The 19,943-nt window shown below is 45.4% G+C and overlaps 1 protein-coding gene across 1 annotated transcript; it reads left to right on the top strand.

Annotated features, from left to right (window-relative positions):
- The first annotated feature begins 8,723 nt into the window (after positions 1-8,723).
- Positions 8,724-12,217, top strand: LOC118400269 (olfactory receptor class A-like protein 4). The gene is made up of 5 exons (XM_052473489.1): positions 8,724-9,152; positions 9,913-10,326; positions 10,688-10,951; positions 11,130-11,384; positions 11,684-12,217. The coding sequence occupies exons 2-5, from the start codon at positions 10,051-10,053 to the stop codon at positions 11,894-11,896; spliced, it is 1,008 nt and encodes a 335-aa protein (XP_052329449.1). The 5' UTR covers positions 8,724-9,152; positions 9,913-10,050; the 3' UTR covers positions 11,897-12,217.
- Positions 12,218-19,943: the final 7,726 nt, after the last annotated feature.

The following is a 19,943-nucleotide window of genomic DNA, read 5'->3' as shown; positions in this document are numbered from 1 at the left end:
TAGCATCTCTCTCCATTGAATACAGGTGTTTGAAGTCAACAACCCTCATTGAATATTCAAAAAAAGTTTTACAATAATGAGATGTATTCACCAATCCAAAGCAAAAATAGGCGGGAGCTAGACAGCGCGCCCTGCCGCTTTGTGGACAACGACTCCCATTGTTATGGCGAAGAGACTTGCCAGTCTATCTACACTGAAGAAAAATATAAATGCAACATGCAAAGTCTTGGTCCCATGTTTCATGAGCTGAAATAAAAGATCCCAGAAATGTTTCATACACACACAAAAATTGTGACACATTTGTTTCATCCCTGTTATTGAGCATTTCCCTTTTGCCAAGATAATCCATACACCTGACAGGTGTGCCATATCAAGATGTTGATTAAACAGCATGATCATTACACAGGTGATCCTTGTGCTGGGGACAATAAAAGGCCACTCTAAAATGTGCAATTTTGTCACACAACACAATGCCACAGATGTCTCAAGTGTTGCTGACTGCAGGAATGTACACCAGAGCTGTTGCCAGAGAATTTAATGCTAATTTCTCTACCATAAGTATTTAGCAGTACGTCCAACCAACCTTACAACCGGAGACTACGTGTATGGCGTCGTGTGAGCGAGTGGTTTGCTGATGTCAACGTTGTGAGCACCCCATGGTAGGGTTATGTTATGGGCAGGCATAAGCTATGGACAATGAATACAATTACATTTTATCGACGGCAATTTGAATGCACAGAAATACCCTGACGAGATCCTTAGGCCCATTGTGAGGCCCATTTTTTCGTAAGGCATCGTTGACCAACAGATGCAAATCTGTATTCCCGGTCATATGAAATCCATAGATTAGGGCCTAATGAATTTATTTAAATTGACTGATTTCCTCATATGAACTGTAACTCAGTAAAATCTTTGAAATTGTTGCATGTTGAATTTAAATGTTTGTTCAGTATATAATCATTGATTCAACCAAAATATGGCTTCCACTCTGAATCAGAGAGGTGTGTAAGGGGGGGGGGCTGCCTTAATCGATGTCATCGGCACCTGGGGAGCAGTTGTTGTGGGGTTAACTTGCCTTGCTCGAGGGCAGAACAGCTGATTTTTTCCACATACCTGACTCCAAACGCTCTAACTGCTAGGCTAATTGCCACCCCAAAACTTAGCTAGCTAGCAGTCACTGTTAAGTCACCAAAATTATTTGAAATAATGATTGAGGTAACCATGTAATCTGGCTGAACACTTCAACTTTATTTATGTGAATTTAAATTAGATAAACAGTGCTAGGTGCAAGCACATTTGAATTAAAGGATAACAACAACACATCTTAGGATTTCTCTGATGCGGTCTAAGTTATGTCATGATTTTGAGAGAGAAAAACATAAACACATTAGTACCAACATAGAAATAGATATACTAGATCACCCCCTAGACAGGCCCTGACCTACTACACCATAGATAACCAAGGGCTCTCTATGGTCAGGGTGTGACAGTACCCCCCCCCCATGAAGTTGCTGCCTTGATCACATCTGATTTGACGAACATTACCACGTATGGCAATGAATGAACACAGGGAATTGATAAAAGCGTCAGTGGTTAAGTCATCAAGCATTTCAATGTGAACTGCTCGAGAGCCCATGCAAGTGAGTAGGAGCCCATAACGCTTTAACTCTCTTCTTTCGTCCTTGGCATAGAAAGGTCCAAAGCAGTCCATCCCACAGTATGTGAAGGGAGGCGCGGTCTCCATGCGTTCCTTCGGAAGATCTGCCATCCTTTGCCCTTCTGTACATCTTCTGAATTTCCTGCATTTCACACATTTGTAGATGTGAGAGGAAACTGCATTGCTGCATCCTAGGATCCATATACCGTTGGATCACAGCTCATTGATCGTCATTCCACATCCTTGGTGTCGTACTCTTTCATGATAGTGCTTGACGAGCAGCACTGACAAGTGGCTATCTCTTGGCAGGATTGCAGGATGCTTCACATGGGAATGAAGAGTTGCATGAGCCAAGCGACCTCCCACCCTGAGGATACCTTGCTCATCCAGAAATGTACTCAATTTATGCAACTTGCTTGCTTTATATTTGGTCTTGATGTCTTTCTGGTGCCTAAGGTTGTGTATCTCATGGGAGATGGCTGTTTCTTGAACCATCTTTATAATGGTGAGCTCTGCCGCTCTCCTTTCTTCTATGCTTGTAGCTTCACTGGACCTCAATTTTAAGCCTATGGCTTCCTTGACACGTCGTTTGAGCCTGGAAATAACTTTTACCACTCTTGCCCAGTCTGAGAACTTATGAAGGTGATCTAGTAATGATCTTTCTTCCTTTGCCTGGGTATCATGGACCAGGGATTTCTTCAGCTCTGGATCATTGTCTGAGAACTCTTCCCTCTTAACTTGTCCTTTGGGAAGTTCTTCATGCCAAAGAAAGTCTGGACCTGTGAACCATTTGGAAGCCATGAGCTGTTCTGATGTGAGACCTCTGGAAGCATGATCCGCAGGATTCTCTTCAGAGGTCACATATCTCCATTGTTCGGGATCTGTGCTTTGCTTAATGTGTTGAATACGGTTAGCTACAAAGAAGTGGAATCTTCTGGTTTCATTGTTGATGTAGCCAAGAACTACCTTCGAGTCTGTCCAGAAGTATTCCTGTATACCTTGTATCTCTAGCTCCTTTTTGAGCATGTCACTTGTTCGAACAGCTACCACCGCTGCTGAAAGTTCCAGTCGTGGTATGGTCGTAACCTTGGAAGGGGCGACTCTCGACTTCCCCATAACTAGGGAGCAATGTGATGGAGCTCATAACTCTGCACCTCCTTGAAACTTGATGGCAAGTAGCTTCGTTGGATCCTTACTTCAGACAAGTTTTGTAGACCTTGGAGCCAGAATTCCCACTGGGAACGTAGGTCATCTGGAAGGGGGTCATCCCAGTTGATTTTGTCATGACACATCCGCTGCAAGATCTGCTTCCCTGCCAGGACAAAGGGTGCCACAAACCCAAGCGGATCATATACAGAGGCTACTGTAGACAACACTCCTCTTCTTGTGAGTGGGCGTTCCTTGACAACTACTCTAAACTGGAACTCGTCTGATGCGACACACCACAGTACACCAAGCACTCTCTCCATGTGTGGTTCACCCAGAGCCATATCCAGGTCTTTGGCATCTTCGTTCTTCCTTTGGAATTGTGGCTACAACTTCCTTGCTGTTAGAGATAAACTTGTGCAACCGAAGTTTGCCGATGCTGCAAAGCTCTCTTGCTTCTTTCACCAGCTGGGCTGCTTCAGCTTCAGACGATACGGTCGTCAACCCATCATCAACATAAAAGTTCCTTTCTATGAACTGGATAGACTTCTCGCTGAAGCTTCCTCGTCCTTCGGCAGCAAGATGTTTGAGACCATAGTTGGAGCAACCAGGAGATGAAGCTGCGCCGAACAAGTGGACCTTCATACGCTACACTGAGGGTTGAGACTCTAGATCTCTGTTCTCCCACCAAAGGAACCGTAGATAATATTGGTCTTCTGCTTTCACATGAAACTGGTGGGACATGCGCTCTACGTCACACATGATTGCAACTGGACCCTTACGAAAACGACAAAGGACGCCCAGCAATGTGTTTGTCAACTCTGGGCCAGTATGGAGATGGTCATTCAAGGACGTCTCTCGAAACTTACCTGAGCAGTCAAAGACGACTCGTATCTTCCCAGGCTTTTGTGGGTGATAAACCCCATGGTGCGGGATGTACCATGCTGGATGCTTGTTAATTTCCTCTTTAGAGACCTTCTCAGCATCTCCACAAGCTATGGTCTCTTCCATGAATGCTGTGTAGTCCTTGTAGTACTGCTTGTCTCTCCTTAACCTCCTTTCGAGGCACTTGAGTCGGTGGACTGCACATATTTTATTGTACGGAAACTTGGGTCTTTCTTCCTTAAACGGCAGCGGCATCTCATAATGTCCATTGTCCTTGCGTCTGATGCCCTCTTTCATTTTTGTCAGGAACCGGATATCCTCTTGAGATATGAGGTCCTCTTCTGCAGCTCTCTCGTTAAAGTCAGATTCAAGCGTCTTGATAATGTCCAGTGTTGTGATTACCTCTTACACATGTTCTACAAACATAGTGTACTTGATTTGTGGGGTTGGAAGAAGATTGAAGGCTTGGCATCACCTGTCTAACAATAAACCGATTTCCATAGCCGACTATGCTCCAGCCAAGATCTGTTCTCTAAGCAAAAGGCTGATTTCCCTTACCAGACACAATTTCTCTTGGAAGGAGAGCCTGGGAGCAGTTGTAGCCAATTAAGAGACCGACATCACAGCTCTTTTGAGGAGCAATCTCCTCTGCAATGTGTTCAAGATGAGACCATGCTCTTGCAGTCTCTGGAGTATGAATATGATCTCTGTTTGCAGGAATAAACTCTCTTGAGTAGGTCGTTGGCAGAGGGATTTTCTTCTCCAATTAAAGCCCTCTAACCTGCAAACCAGACAGCTTCTGGCAGGGCACAATGGTATTCCTTGAAGCCATTGTAGAGAGTTTCAGTTGGACTGGCTCCTTCCTTGTATTGAGAGCCTTTGTTGTCTCTTCAAGGATAAAAGTAGTATCGCTCTGGGTGTCAAGAAGTGCATACACAAGAACTTCACGATCTGGCTCACTTGTGGTTGACACCAATACTGGAATGATTGTGGAGGTGTGAGTGTTGTTAACTTCTTCGATATAGGGGGCGCTCTTTTAATTTTTGGATAAAAAAAACGTTCCCGTTTTAAACAAGATATTTTGTCACGAAAAGATGCTCGACTATGCATATAATTGACAGCTTTGGAAAGAAAACACTCTGACGTTTCCAAAACTGCAAAGATATTATCTGTGAGTGCCACAGAACTGATGCTACAGGCGAAACCAAGTTGGAATTTCAAACAGGAAATGCCCCAGATTTTGAAGGCGCCTTATATGGCTGTGAATGCGCCAGGAATGAGCCTACACTTTCTGTCGTTTCCCCAAGGTGTCTGCAGCATTGTGACGTATTTGTAGGCATATCATTGGAAGATTGACCATAAGAGAGTACATTTACCAGGTGCCCGCTTGGTGTCCTCCGTCGAAATTATTGCGTAATCTCCAGCGGCGTGTATTTTTCCATTTGCTTCAGAGGAGAAACCCAACTGCCACGAATGATTTATCATCAAATAGATATGTGAAAAACACCTTGAAGATTGGTTCTAAACAACTTTTGCCATGTTTCTGTCTGTCGATATTATGGAGTTAATTTGGAAAAAAGTTTTTCGTTGTAATGACTGAATTTTCGGGGGTTTTTCTTTGCCAAACGTGATGAACAAAACGGAGTGATTTCTCCTACACAAATAATATTTTTGGAAAAACTGAACATTTGCTATCTAACTGAGAGTCTCCTCATTGAAAACATCCGAAGTTCTTCAAAGGTAAATGATTTTATTTGAATGCTTTTCTTGTTTTTGTGAAAATGTTGCCTGCTGAATGATAGGCTTAATGCTATGCTAGCTATCAATACTCTTACACAAATGCTTGTGTAGCTATGGTTGAAAAGCATATTTTGAAAATCTGAGATGACAGTGTTGTTAACAAAAGGCTAACCTTGTGAGTGAATATATTTCTTTCATTTCATTTGCGATTTTCATGAATAGTTAACGTTGCGTTATGGTAATGAGCTTGAGGCTATGATTACGCTCCTGGATACAGGATTGCTCGACACAAGAAGTTAATGTCCCTTACGACTCTGTTAGATATGGCCTCACTTGACGCTCTTGTCCCCTTATCTTGTGGGGGCTCTGTCTTCCTATCCCTTAACCTTTCTTTAGTACGATCTTTGTGCAGGCACGAAGTCGCAGGTGTTCCTGTTATCACAATCTTTCGAGCGATGCCCAGGCCTTAAACAGCCAAAGCACAATTTATTCTCTTGAACAAACTTCTGTCGCTCTGCGGTGTGCTTATCCATGAACTTCCAGCATTTGTGGAGACTGTGACCTGACTTCTCACAGAAGACACAACTAGTAACAGTATCTTTCTCATCAGAGTTAGTTGCTAATACCCTTGTTCCGGGGCTTTGAATCCTTGGCGTCTTAGGTTTTCCATCTTCGCTTGGTTTCAAAGCATGAAGGGATGTCACAGGATTGCAAGCGATCTTCGCTTCTCTCGTGAGAAACTTCACAAACTGACTGAAGCTTGGTAAGATCTCAGTTTCTTCTAAGATGTCTAGGACCTTTCTATTCCATCTTGAAGTTAGCCAATCTGGAAGTTTAGCGAGGATCTTTTGGTTTTCATTACAGTCATTAAGCACCTCCAGGCCCTTATTCTGAGACATAGCAGCCTCACAGCTGCAAAGAAAGTCTACAAGGTCTCTAAGTTCAAGACTGTCCTTGGATCCTATCTTAGGCCATGCATTGAGCTTATCTCTGAAGGACTTGGCGATGAGGAATTTGTTTCCGTACCTTTCTTCAAGAATGGTCCATGCAGCATAGTAGGCTGACTCTGTTCCTAACATAAAGTAACTTTCGTTGGCTTTCTTGGCAGGCCCACCAATATATTTTCTCGAGTAATATATCTTCTCAGTTGCTGGTATGTTCCTCCTGTCTATCAGAGTCTGAAAAGAGACCTTCCAGTCAGTGAACGAGAGTGGTTCTCCATTGAATGTTACTGGTTCTGGTATGGGGAGGCGGCTTTCACTGATTGCTTCCGCTAGTAACCTGAACATGGTCTTGGTGCCATCTTCTTGTTGTGTGCTTGTCACAACATGTTGTGGTGAGAGACTGTGAAATGAGCCACTTCTGTGCATGACATCTTTCACAGATTTGCAGTTAGAGAGTAGTTCTCTCTTCTCGTCCTCTGAGTTTTCATCTTGCTCATACACTTGCATTCGCGCCTTGGCAGCATTTAGTTTCTTGAGCACTTCTAGGCGCTCTAACTCCCTACGCTTGTCTTCTAGCGTCCTTCGTCTGGCAGCATTTTCGACCTCTAACTTGACTCGCAGCCTAGCTTCTTCTAAGCTGCGTTTCACAGCCTCAGCTTCTTGCTCCGCTGTCCTCTTCTTATCTTCATCTTCGAGTCTCTGAAGCTCTTCTAGTTGGCGTTCTTGCTTAACCATTACTTCTAAAGCTGCTTGGTTAGCAGCAACTTCCGCCGCAGCCTATTGTCTCTTGACAGATGACACGCTTGAGCATCTGGAGTTGACCTTTGAGTTGCTTTGAGACTGGGAGGAAGCACTTGAGGGCTGATAGTTGAGACTTGACTTATGTGAGAGTTCGGACATGCACAAGAAATTGCTGTCCTTCCAGTGCAACCCTATCTGGTTACTTTGACCTTTCCTCCCTGCCTTTTAAATGACACCTTACAGTCTTGATAATAGACATTGTAACTGCTTCACAAGTATCAACTCTGCGTCGTATATCGTTGTCGGGAATGTCGATTTGATGCAAATTTACATAGACAAGGTTTAGCTCTGTAGAAGTATGGCTAATCTTGTTTAAGAGGTCTTCTAGTAGGTCTTCAGAGTAACAGCCTGTCAGTGACAGTTTTGCTTCCTTTACCAGAGCCTTCCACTTCTCATAGCTGACCCTGAAACAATGTTCGAGCTGTCTCCACCTTTCGTCGCGCAGTTCTCTGCCCTTTTCAGTTAACCTGCGGACCCTCTCACCTTTTCGTGGCTCTTGTTTGCCTCTGTTTCATCATTCACTGGCCGACGTGACTCCACACCAGTCTGGGCCTCTTCCTGCTGTTCTGTTTGTTGTGATGAAGGCTCGAAGTTTGCGAGGTGTTGCTGCAGCTGCTCAACTTGACCCACCCCATCTCTATCACCTTTAGTGAAACTACCTCTTTCTGACATTCTAAATCAAGTCAAATCAATTCTAGCTAAGGTTTGGATAAGCGAGTAGGTAATTTATACTCTAATTCACTGTAATTTAAACTTCAGTACGTGGTATAAACATGTATAATGCTTGTAACAAAGGCTTGAACAAACACCTTACCAAACAATTACACTATTAACTTACAGGTGAAAATAGAATTAATAGGTGTACACTGACCCTTAATGTTTTGTAACTATATATATATATATTTTTTTTCAGTAATACACATACCAACGATACATTAAGATAGAAAGAGCAAATGCATAATACAACTATCTCCAGTCCTTACGACTTGTAATCTTAAGGTCTCTTATTAGCTGTTCACAAGGCTAGGACCACCTTCAAACACCTTGACTTGTACTTGCGTGTCTGACTTTCCTGTTAGTCTTGACCTTATGTTGCCTCACGATGCTTCCTTATGTGGAGATTTTCTTCTTAGGTTGCAGGTAGGTGCAAAACTCTTATCTGGCAGATGACAGTGTCTACCAGGATTGGGGAATCTTGTAGACGTTTTACAGCTGGATGAGATTCTTCTTGCTCGTGAAGAGCATTGAGTTCTCACTGTAGCTCCCTTCAGTAACCACGAGCACAACCGTTCCTTGATTTTAACTGGCGGCTTTATTCTGTAGTTTTAGTCAGAATTATCACCTTCCGTGAGAACTATAAAGTAAATGAAAAATACAGTTAAGCACACTCTTACAACCTTATCTTACGTATTAGCTTGGTATAACTCTGAAGTGCTTACATACATAACCGGCGTTATAACGGGATCAGATTAAACACATGAATAAAGGAAAAAGTACCTCATTGGCTGCTTATTACAGAAGGGAGGAACTCAAACTTCACACTTATTATTCCTGGCATGAATTCACACTTCATCCTAACATACACTCTTCAACCTTTATGAACTACACCCGATGACATGAAAACTTAGCTAACGCAGCGCAGGATTGCCTTCCCTCCAAAAGTGTGTTGCTACAATAAGGATCCCCGTTACAACAGTATTAGCTACGTAGTTCCGCTTGTATTATCATTTCCCCCGCACAGCGGACACGTAAACAATTCAAACAAAAGACAACGACATAACCTGTAAGTCTAACTGTCAGTTACATCAGCTCTGAGACAAACATCTGTCTTGGTTTCAGACGAAGTCACAGTGTCTCTTCTCCTTCATACACCATCTCTCTCCACCACCACCAGAAAATTAGTCGCAGGGATAAAGGGAGAGAAAGAAAGGGAAAAAGAGAGGGAGCGTCGGAGTGAACTTGAGAGGGACAACGAGCGGGTAAGAGGAAGGAGAGATGAACACTCAAATTGAACATAGCTGTTGTCAATGAAGAGCTATGAGGGTTACTGTAAATGGCCTATGAAACAGCACATCATGAACCAAATACAAGCCAGATTCTTACTTTCCAATGTTTTCACTTTTGTACATTGCTTGTATTACATTATAATTTGGGAAACTATGCTCTAAAATCATAGTCCAAAGCTTTTGTCTGAACAATATTTTTGAAATAAAATGCTTTTGCATGACCTTGCCTTGTTTTATGAATGGCATCAAGTGATTACTTCCTGTTCAGCACCAAAACCAAACACACCTCCCCCCTCCTCCCTGGGGAAGCTAGTGTGGCATCCTAATTAACCTAGCTGCTAAGGAGGCATTTTTCAATTAGACTAGCTGATTCATCTCTCCTGTTCCGTGTATATGCACTCTCAGCTCCTGGTAGCTAAACTCTGAAACACCCACATTCCCATGGGTGTAGTGTACCCCTGGTCTAGCATTGATTGGTTGGGTAACTAGGGAAATGCCCTTTGCTGTGATTTTAGGTGGATGGGTATGGTAGGAACTACTTTGTATTTGTATGGTGTCCATGGTGATTTTACATTGGTAGTTTTGTGGGAGGTTGGGCTTGTGTTCAATGCTACAGAAAGAGTGAGTGTTTATGAAAGTGTACCTATAATAGATGGGCAGCAATCAATATCTATTTTGCTGTGCATTTGTATCTATGACCAAGAGTTGTTCATATTTGGAATAAAACATCTAGAAGTGGATTCGAGGCTGCAGACAGATACTGGAATATAACTACTCTTAGAAGAAACTGGGAAAACAGGGCCCTGGATTAGGATCCAAAGAGACTGAAGAGTATTCTACCCAGAACTCTAACTCTAATTCAGTAGCTGAGATGGAGACCCCAATGCCGGAGTTGAGAGATGCGAAGCCAGTGGAGATGGGTCTCGGTGTCAACTGGTATCCTTTCCAGAACGCCCTCTACATAATCTTGGTCCTGCTGGGTATTGTGGGTAACGCCACGGTGGTTGGCGTAATTAGTGAGAGCGTATTCAAAGACCCCAGTGGAGGACGTAACTCAGACATCATCCTGATAAACATGGCCCTCTCCAACCTGCTCATTTCTCTGCTGAGGAACATCCTGCTGGTCATGTCTGACCTGGGGCTGGAGGTAAGGAGTTGGATGCGACTGTTACAGGGGTCGGGCACTGTGGTAGGGGGTGCCATGAAGAATGAGGGCTGTATGTGGGTGCTTGAGCCAATGGGGAGGCAAGTATGGAAAGTGTGTGGTTTGGGCTCAAAGTAAAAGGGTTGTAATTTGAGATATTGGAGGGATTTGAGCTGGTCTTTGAGGAATGGTAGTTTAAAATGCAAGGGTTATGGAGGGTGGTGTGGTCTGTAACTAGAGATATGCCATGTGAAAAGAAAGCATTCTGACAATATACCATGCCATACTTACTGATAAGAGCATTGTTCAGGTCGGCACTATAGTGTACACACACATAAAACCTCACACCCAGCTCTCTCTCTAGCTGAACTCTTCCAGAGACGGGTGTCACGTCCTGATGGGGGTGTGGGTGTGGCTTCGCTCAGTCAACGTGTGGTCAACACTATTCCTCAGTGCTTTCCACTTCCAGACACTGAGGCGCGTGGCGCCTCCCTCACGGACTGTTCACGGGCCCCGCAGGCCCCCCAAGACCCTTCTGATTAGCCTGGGCCTCATCTGGTATCTCAACCTGATCTATGCTATACCTGCACACATCTACTCTACTAAGGGGAACAAGAACAGCACAGAGGTAGGACCCTGATATAATAGAAGCACAGAGGAAGACAATAGGTGATGTGTATTATTTAAGTTGTGGGAAACTGTCTAAAAAACCTTCTCCGCCTTATCTCCCCCTCCCCATCTCCCCTCATTTCCTCTCCTCTCTGCTGTCCTCTGTCTCCTCTACCCTCTTCTCTCTTCCCCTCCAGACCCTGATTTTGGTCAGCAGCACCACACGCCCCCTGCTGGGCTGTGTGTGGAACTTCCCCTCCAGCTACAATACCCTGGCCTACACCACCACCTCCATGGTGATCCATGAGATCCTGCCTATCATCCTGATGGCCATCACCAACCTGGGCTCCCTCTACACACTCTACACCCACGGCAGGACCCGCAACCCAGCACACATGACCCAGGACGCGCCCGTCATCAAGAGGATACCGGCTGAGAGACGGGCTGCCAAGGTGAGAGAGACTGGAATGATTCAGAATGATGGCTTGTTGTGTGTGGCCTGCCGCCTGGATTGAAAGAAGTACAACATGTCATTTGGACCTGTAACATTGTTATTGTCATAAAAAATGAGTAATGTGGAAAAAAATAGCTTTTGGATTACTAAGGTGTTAATGATCCTGGTGTGTTTTCAATAAACAGTGTTTTTATAGAGAATGCGTGTGTATCTTTTATGTCCGTCGTGCTAAGAGAGGACGAAAAAAGGTAAATAGTTTCACAGTATTTTCTTTCCTTACCTTCCCTCTCTCGCCAGGTGATTCTAGCCCTCACCATCCTCTTCATTGTGTCTTGGGGAACTAGCATCATCTCTATCAACTACTTAAACTACAATAAAGGTTCTTCAGACAGGTTACTCCCGATAATAGCTCGCTTTGCCAACAGCATCTTCATCGCCATTTCACCCATCGTGCTGGCAGTGGGTCACCGGCGGCTGCGTGCTATCGTTAAGTCTTTTCTTACTCACTGACAGATCCAACACACTGAATCACACTGCAACTGGCATTATGGGGAAGCCAGTGGAAAAAGATTATACTTCCCTTCACATAACCTAATAATAAAGTAGACTTACATGTTTGTTGGTATTCCTCTAACCATTGGCAAAAATGATGAGGTCATCTGTGCTCTTTTAAGGTACTTACTACTAACTGAGCAGTATATTTTCCATGTGTGTAGGAGTCAAAATAAGAATACTGGGAGAGATGGAGGCTCGCACACTGTCGAAAAAATTAAACATCCAGAACCCGAGGCTTGAATGGTTATTAAAACATCATGGTGCCAGTGGCGGTTCTGGGGGTTCCAGTGCCCCTGTGACAACAATTTTGGACCCCCTTGTGGCCCCCCTAAATGTGGAGTATGAATTAATTTTTACATACAGTAACTCATTTTTGCTATAATTCTTTTTTTACATCCGTTATTAGACAGTGGCAACGATGATGATTATGAACATGGTCTTCTGCCTGCTAATGCCTGAAATGCAGTGAAGGAAACGATGTCAACAATAACGTCTAATGTAACTTGCCCCTCTAACAGTACAACTGGCCCCAGCTTGGCCCCCGCAGTTGAAATGGTCTAGAACCACCACTGCAATCAGAGTGCAAGAAAGTGCATAAATGAAAGTGAAAACAAAACACAAATGTTTTGGCCTCAGGTCATCATCAGTTTAACCATTGGCAACCATTTTGATCCTCTTAGGCAGACTGTTTTAACATGGTGCTATGAGAGTCAAACCCATTCATTTATTATTCTATGACAATTTCTAAGAATGTATTGATCACTGAGGAAGACCACTGTTTGTTTGTCAGTGAGATTACATGAACACAATTTATTTCTGGAAACCTGCTCTTTTGTGAGCGACAGAATGTTTTTGATGTATAGACTGTACGTGAAAGGGTACTCCTATCTATACATAGTTGTTGTTACATGTTCTGTCTTGTTTGCTCTTTAAAAAACAGTCAAAATAAAGGCCTTTATTTGTACCATCTCTCAATCTCTGAGCCTCTATGCCAGAGGCTCCTCTACATGAAGCTCATTGAAAGGGAGTGAACAATCCAACAGGATCTGTCTTTGCAGAATGTGAGAACTTATCACAATATTTCAACACTCCAGATCTTAAACATTCCATGACTTTAAATGTTCTAAAGTATTTTTTTGGTTATTACTTATTTATACAGGATTTTTATATATAGGTGGACATTTAAAAACAGAATGAGGGGAAGGCAAGCACTGGTTATTTAATTATTCCATACAAAGTCGTACTCATTCATTCATTCAGTTACATGTTTTTTTTATATTTGCTTGAACTCTCTCCTCTACTTTTATTACCTCTCTCCTACTGAATAGTGAAAACAGTTTATTTTGCCTTCTTTCCTAGAAGGCCAGAATCCCGGAATCACCTCTTTACTGTTGATGTTGAGAGTGGTGTTTTGCAGGTACTATTGAATGAAGCTGCCAGTTGATGACTAGTGAGGAGTCTGTTTCTCAGGGTAGCCTAGTGGTTAGAGCATTGGACTAGTAAAATAAAGGTAAAATAAAAACTAGACACTCTAATGTACTTGTCCTCTTGCTCAGTTGTGCAATGGGGCCTCCCACTCCTCTTTCTATTCTGGTTAGAGCCAGTTTGCGCTGTTCTGTGAATGGAGTTGCACACAGCGTTATATGAGATCTTCAGTTTCTTGGCAATTTCTCTCATAGAATAGCCTAATTTCTCAGAACAAGAATAGACTGACGAGTTTCAGAAGGAAGTTCTTTGTTTCTGGCCATTTTGAGCCTCTAATCGAACTGTTACGGATACAGTTATCCTGTGTGTGTGTGTATCCTGTGTGTGTGTTTCTTTTCTCTCCTTCTCCCCTCACAGGTGAAAATCATCACTCCCCAATCAGTCAACAATGAATCATCAATCAGAAGACACACCTCCTCCTATTTTCTGACCTATCACAGTTCCTTCCCCATGGTTTAAAAACCCCATCATTTGTTTGTTCTAGAGCTCAGCTCAGCTCAGCTCAATCTCTCTGTAAATGCCATGAATGCCACAAATGCTGATGCTCCAGATACTCAACTAGTCTAAAGGCGGCCAGTTTTATTACTTATTTAATCAGAACAAAAGTTTTCAGCTGTTTCATAATTGCAAAAGGGTTTTCTAATGATCAATTGTCCTTTTAAAATGATAAACTTGGATTAGCTAACACAAAGTGCCATTGGAACACAGGAGTGATGGTTGCTGATAATGGGCCTCTGTACACCTATGTAGATATTCCATAAAAAATCTGCCATTTCCAGCTACAATAGTCATTTACAACATTAATAATGTCTACACTGTATTTCTGTGTAAAGGGTGCGTGTCGGTGGCAGGGAGGTCAGGCGCAGGAAAACTAACTTAGTACAAACGGAGTCGTTTAATAAGTGCTCATAAAACTCCAAAAACCAAAATATTCAAAAATAATAATATGTGGGTTCAAAACCCTGCACATAACATACAATAAAACAATCTCCGACAAGGACATGAGGGGAAACAAAGGGTTAACCTCTCTGGGATATGTGGGAAGCTTGCGCTAAGTCACAGAAAAACAGAAAAACATACAGCCATTTTCCAAAGAAGGGGAGGTGCCACAAAAGTCAGAAATAGTATTATAAATAGTCACTTACCTTTGATGACCTTCATCAGAATGTACTCCCAGGAATCCCAGTTCTACAATAAATGTTTGTTTTGTTCGATAAAGTCCATAATTTATGTCCAAATACCTCCTTTTTGTTCGCTCGTTTAGTTCACAAATCCAAACTCACGAGGCGCGGGCAAGTCCAGGCGAAAGTTCAAACGAAAAGTCCAAAAAGTTATATTACAGTTCGTAGAAACGTATCAAACGATGTATAAAGTCAATCTTTAGGATGTTTTTATCATAAATCTTCAATAATGTTTCAACCGGACAATTCCTTTGTCTTTAGAAAGGGAAAGGAACGCAACTAACTCTCACAGGCCTGTGCGAGACTGAGCTCATGGCATTCTGCCAGACACCTGGTTGAAACAGCTGTCATTCTCTCCCCCTTCACAGTAGAAGCCTGAAACAAGGTTCTAAAGACTGGTGACATCTAGTGGAAGCCAGCAATATTACCCCATAGACACTGTATATTCGATAGGCAATTGACTTGAAAAACTACAAACCTCAGATTTCCCACCTCCTGGTTGGATTTTTTTCTCAGGTTTTTGCCTGCCATATGAGTTCTGTTACTCACAGACATCATTCAAACAGTTTTAGAAACTTCAGAGTGTTTTATATCCAAATCCACTAATTATATGCATATTCTAGCTTTTGGGCCTGAGTAGCAGGCAGTTTACTCTAGGCACCTTATTATCCAAGCTAATCAATACTGCCCCCCAGTCCCAAAGAAGTTAAATACACAACATGTAGTTGATGGGATTGGAACCAGGTGTGAGGAAGACAAAAACCAATGGAAAATGAAAAATTATCAGTGATGGCTAGAAGGTCGGTGACGTCGACTGCCAAACACCAAACAACATCTCTCCTCCGGACCATACCCCTCCCAGTCCACGAGGCAATGAAGGCCCCTCAACTGACGTCTCGAATCCATTATGGAATGAACAGAGTACACCGGGGTCCCCTCGATGTCCAGAGGGGGGCGGAGGAACCTCCCGCACCTCAGACTCCTGGAGAAGGCCAGCCACCACCTGCCTTAGGATAGACACATGGAACGAGGGGTTAATGCGGTAATCGGGGGGAAGCTGTAACCTGTAACATACCTCGTTCACTCTCCTCAGGACTTTAAATGGCCCCACAAACTGTGGACCCAGCTTCTGACAGGGCAGGTGAAGGGGCAGGTGGAGGGTCGAGAGCCAGACCCGGTCCCCCGGTGCGAACACCAGGGTCTCACTGCGGTAACGGTCTGCACCCACTTTCTGTCTCAGCGCTGAAGATGGACATGGGTGGCGTCCCATGTTTCCTTTGCGCGCCAGAACCATCATCCACCGCAGGAGCCTCGGTTTGACTCTGATGCCAAGGAGCCAGAACCGGCTGATACCCCAATACACACTGGAAGGGAGAAAGGTTAGTGGAGGAGTGGCGGAGCGAGTTCTGGGCCATCTCTGCCCAGGGCACGAACGCTGCCCACTCCTGATCAGACACTATATCCTCAGGCACCCCGTAGTGCCAGAAGACGTGTAAATAGAGCCTCCGCAGTCTGTAGGGAGACTGGGCAAAGGGAAGAGACGACAGGACTTAGAAAAATGATCCACAACGACCAGGATCGTGGTGTTACCCTGTGAAGGAGGAAGATCAGCCAGGAAATCCACCGACAGGTGCGACCATGGCCATTGTGGAACGGGTAAGGGTTGTAACTTACCTCTGGGCAGGTGTCTAGGAGCCTTGCACTGGGCGCACACCGAGCAGGAGGTAACATAAACCTTCACGTCCTTAGCTAAAGTGGGCCACCAGTACTTCTCACTAAGACAGCACACCGTCTGACCGATACCAGGATGACCAGAGGAGGGTGCCATATGGGCCCAATAGATTAGCCGGTCACGGACAGCAGACGGAACGTACAGACGCCCAGCCGGACACTGAAGGGGAGCGGGCTCTGCTCAATGTCCGCGTCCAGCTCCCACACTACCGGTGCCACCAGGCAAGAGGCCGGGAGTATGGGAGTGGGATCCATGGGCCGCTCCTCTGTGTCATACAGCCGGGACAATGCGTCTGCCTTAATGTTCTGAGAGCCTGGTCTGTAGGAAAAGGTAAATACAAAACTGGTGAAAAACATCTCCCACCTTACCTGGTGAGGGTTCAGTATCCTCGCCGCCCGGATGTACTCCAGATTGCGGTGGTCAGTCCAGATGAGAAAAGGGTGTTTAGCCCCCTCAAGCCAATGTCTCCAAGCATTCAAGGCCTTGACTACAGCCAAGAGCTCCAGGTCCCCCATAGTTTTGCTCTGCCAGGCTGAACTTCTTCGAGAAAAAGGCACAGGGGCGGAACTTCAGTGGTGTACCCGAGCGCCAAGAGAGCACAGCTCCTATCCCAGCCTCGGACTCGTCCACCTCCAGCGCCAAAGAGGGATCCGGATGGGCTAACACAGTAGCCGAGGTAAACAGAGCCCTCAGTTGACTAAAAGCCTTGTCTGCCTCAGCTGACCACTGCAAGCGCACCGGGCACCCCTTCAGCAGTGAGGTAATGGGAGCCGTCACCTGACCAAAACCCCGGATAAACCTCCGGTAGTAGTTGGCAAACCCTAAGAACTGCTGCACATCATTTACCGTGGTGGGAGTCGGCCAATTACACCCGGCTGCAATGCGGTCACCACCCCTGAAGTGGAAATGCGATACCCTAGGAAGGAGACGGACTGTTGGAAGAAAATACATTTCTCAGCCTTGCCGTACAGGTCATGCTCCAACAGGCGACCAAGCACTCTGCGCACCATGGACACATGCTCAGCATGTGTAGATGAGTATATCAAAATGTCATCAATATACACCACTACACCCTGCCCGTTCAGGTCCCTGAAAATCTTGTCTACAAAGGCTTGGAAGACTGATGGCGCATTCATCAACCCGTACGGCATGGTGAGGTACTCATAGTGCCCAGAGGTGGTACTGAAAGCCATCTTCCACTCGTCTCCCTCTCGGGTACGCATCAGGTTGTAAGCACTAATCAGATCTATTTTGGTGAAGAAGCACGCCTCGTGCATTGTCTCTATCGCTGTGGCTATGAGCGGTAGTGGGTAACCATACCTCACAGTGATCTGATTCAGACCCTGATAGTGAATACAAGGGCACAGACCCCCTCCTTCTTCAAAAAAAAAGAAACTTGAGGATGCGGGTGAAGTGGAGGACCTAATGTACCGCTGACGCAGGGATTTGGAGACATATGTTTCCATAGCCTCCGTCTCTGCCTTTGAGAGGGGATACACGTGACTCCTTGGAAGTGCAGCGTCTACCAGGAGGTCTATCGCACAATCGCCCGGTCAATGAGGTAGTAATTGAGTCACCTTCTGTTTGGAGAAGGCGAGAGCCAAATCGGCATATTCAGGGGGGATGCGCACGGTGGAGACCTGGTCTGGACTTTCCACCATTGTAGCACCAACGGAAAGCCCTAAACACCTACCTGAGCACTCTCGCGACCACCTTGTGAGATCCCTCTGTGGCCAATAAACAGTGGGGTTATGATAAGTTAGCCAGGGTAGGCCCAGCACCACGAGAAACACAGGAGAGTCAATGAAGAAGAGACTAATTCTCTCCGTATGATCCCCCTGGGTCTCCATGACCAAAGGCACAGTGGCCTCCCTAATCAACCCTGACCCTAATGGTCGACTATCTAAGGCATGAATGGGGAAGGGCACATCCACGGGAATGATGGGGATCCCTAAACTATAGGCTAAAGCTCTATCAATAAAATTCCCAGCCGCGCCTGAATCGACGAGCGCCTTATGCTGGGAATGGGAGGAAAACTCAGGGAACGTGACAGATACAAACATATGAAAAACAGAAGAATCTGGTTGAGAGTTGTGCCGGCTCACCTGGGGTGACGCCAGAGCGCCCTGCCCGCTGCCTCGCATCCCAGAGGAACCAACCCGGCACCGACTGGCAGTGTGACCTCTGCGGCCACAGAGGATACACGAGCCACAGAGGGTACACGAGCGTGAACCCCCTCCAGTCTCCCTGCTCACCGCCCCTCTCAGCTCCATGGGTATCGGAGAGGGAGTACGGGAAGATGGAACCACCAGACCCTGATCTGAAAGTCCGCAAGTAGCCAGCAGGTTGTCCAGCCGGATGGACAGGTTCACCAGCTGGACAAACGTGAAGGTGGTGTCTCTGCAGACCAGCTCCCGACGTACGCCCTCGCGCAGACTGCAGCGGCAATGGTCAATCAGGGCCCTGTTGTTCCATCCCGCGCCGGCAGCCAGAGTCCTAAACTCCAGGGCGAACTCCAGGGCGAACTCCTGGGCGCTCCTCGTCTTCTGCCTCAGATGGTAGAGGCGCTCACCCGCTGTTCTACCCTAGGGCGGGTGGTCAAAGACTGCCCGGAAATGGCGGGTGAACTCCTCAAACTGGTCCAACGCCACATCTCCCTCTCTCCACACGGTGTTGGCCCACTCCAGGGCTCTCCTGGTGATGCACGAGATGAGGGCGGACACCCTTTCACGGTTCGATGGAGCCGGGTGGACGGTGGCCATATAGAGATTTAACTGCAACAAGAACCTCTGGCAGTTCGCAGCCCTCCCGTCGTACTCCTGGGGCAAGTAGAGACAGATCCCACTGGGTTCAGGTGGGAAAGGGGCGCTCAGGGGAGACCCCGGATGTGCTGGTAGAGGCGCTGGAAGAACTCCCTGTCTCTCCCAGCGGTCCATTGTCTGGACAACGCGATCCATGGCATCGCCAAAATGGTAGAGCATAACTGCATGCTCCTGGACGCGCTCCTCCACCTCAATGGCCGTGGTACCCTCTCCTGCTGACTCCATAGTTATGGTCGGTGATTCTGTAAAGGGTTCGTGTCGGTGGCAGGGAAGTCAGGCGCAGGAAAACGAACTTGGTATAAATGGAGTCGTTTAATAAGTGCTCATAAAACTCCAAAAACCAAAATATACAAAAAATATATATAAGTGGGTACAAAACCTATCACACACCGACACATGACTTGCACATAACATACAATAAAACAATCTCCGACAAAGACATTAGGGGAAACAGAGGGTTAAATACAGAACATGTAATTGATGGGATTGGAACCAGGTTTGAAGGAAGACAAGACAAAACCAATGGAAAATGAAAAATGGATCAGTGATGGCCAGAAGGTCGGTGACGTCGACCGACGAACACCGCCCGAACAAGGAGCGAGAATTCCAAGAACTGCCAGTTTATTTTACACACCTGTTTTACACACCTGGGTTTTAGCGAGTGGAAAAGTGGGGACAAATTGGAGGTTTACTTAGTAGCAATGCAAATATCAAGCTATATAGACACTCAATCATCATGTTAATTTTTAATGGTACATTTACAAACATATATTATGATAAAT

Source organism: Oncorhynchus keta, chromosome 21, assembly GCF_023373465.1.
Source record: "Oncorhynchus keta strain PuntledgeMale-10-30-2019 chromosome 21, Oket_V2, whole genome shotgun sequence".
Taxonomy (NCBI): Eukaryota; Metazoa; Chordata; class Actinopteri; order Salmoniformes; family Salmonidae; genus Oncorhynchus; species Oncorhynchus keta.
This window is presented reverse-complemented; position numbering and strand designations above follow the sequence as displayed.

Coding starts and splice junctions, on each gene's coding strand:
- LOC118400269 (XM_052473489.1), top strand. CDS start 10,051: ATGGAGACCCCAATGCCGGAGTTGAGAGATGCGAAGCCAGTGGAGATG. Junction 10,952..11,129: donor GGAACAAGAACAGCACAGAG/GTAGGACCCTGA, acceptor CTTCCCCTCCAG/ACCCTGATTTTGGTCAGCAG. Junction 11,385..11,683: donor CTGAGAGACGGGCTGCCAAG/GTGAGAGAGACT, acceptor CTCTCTCGCCAG/GTGATTCTAGCCCTCACCAT.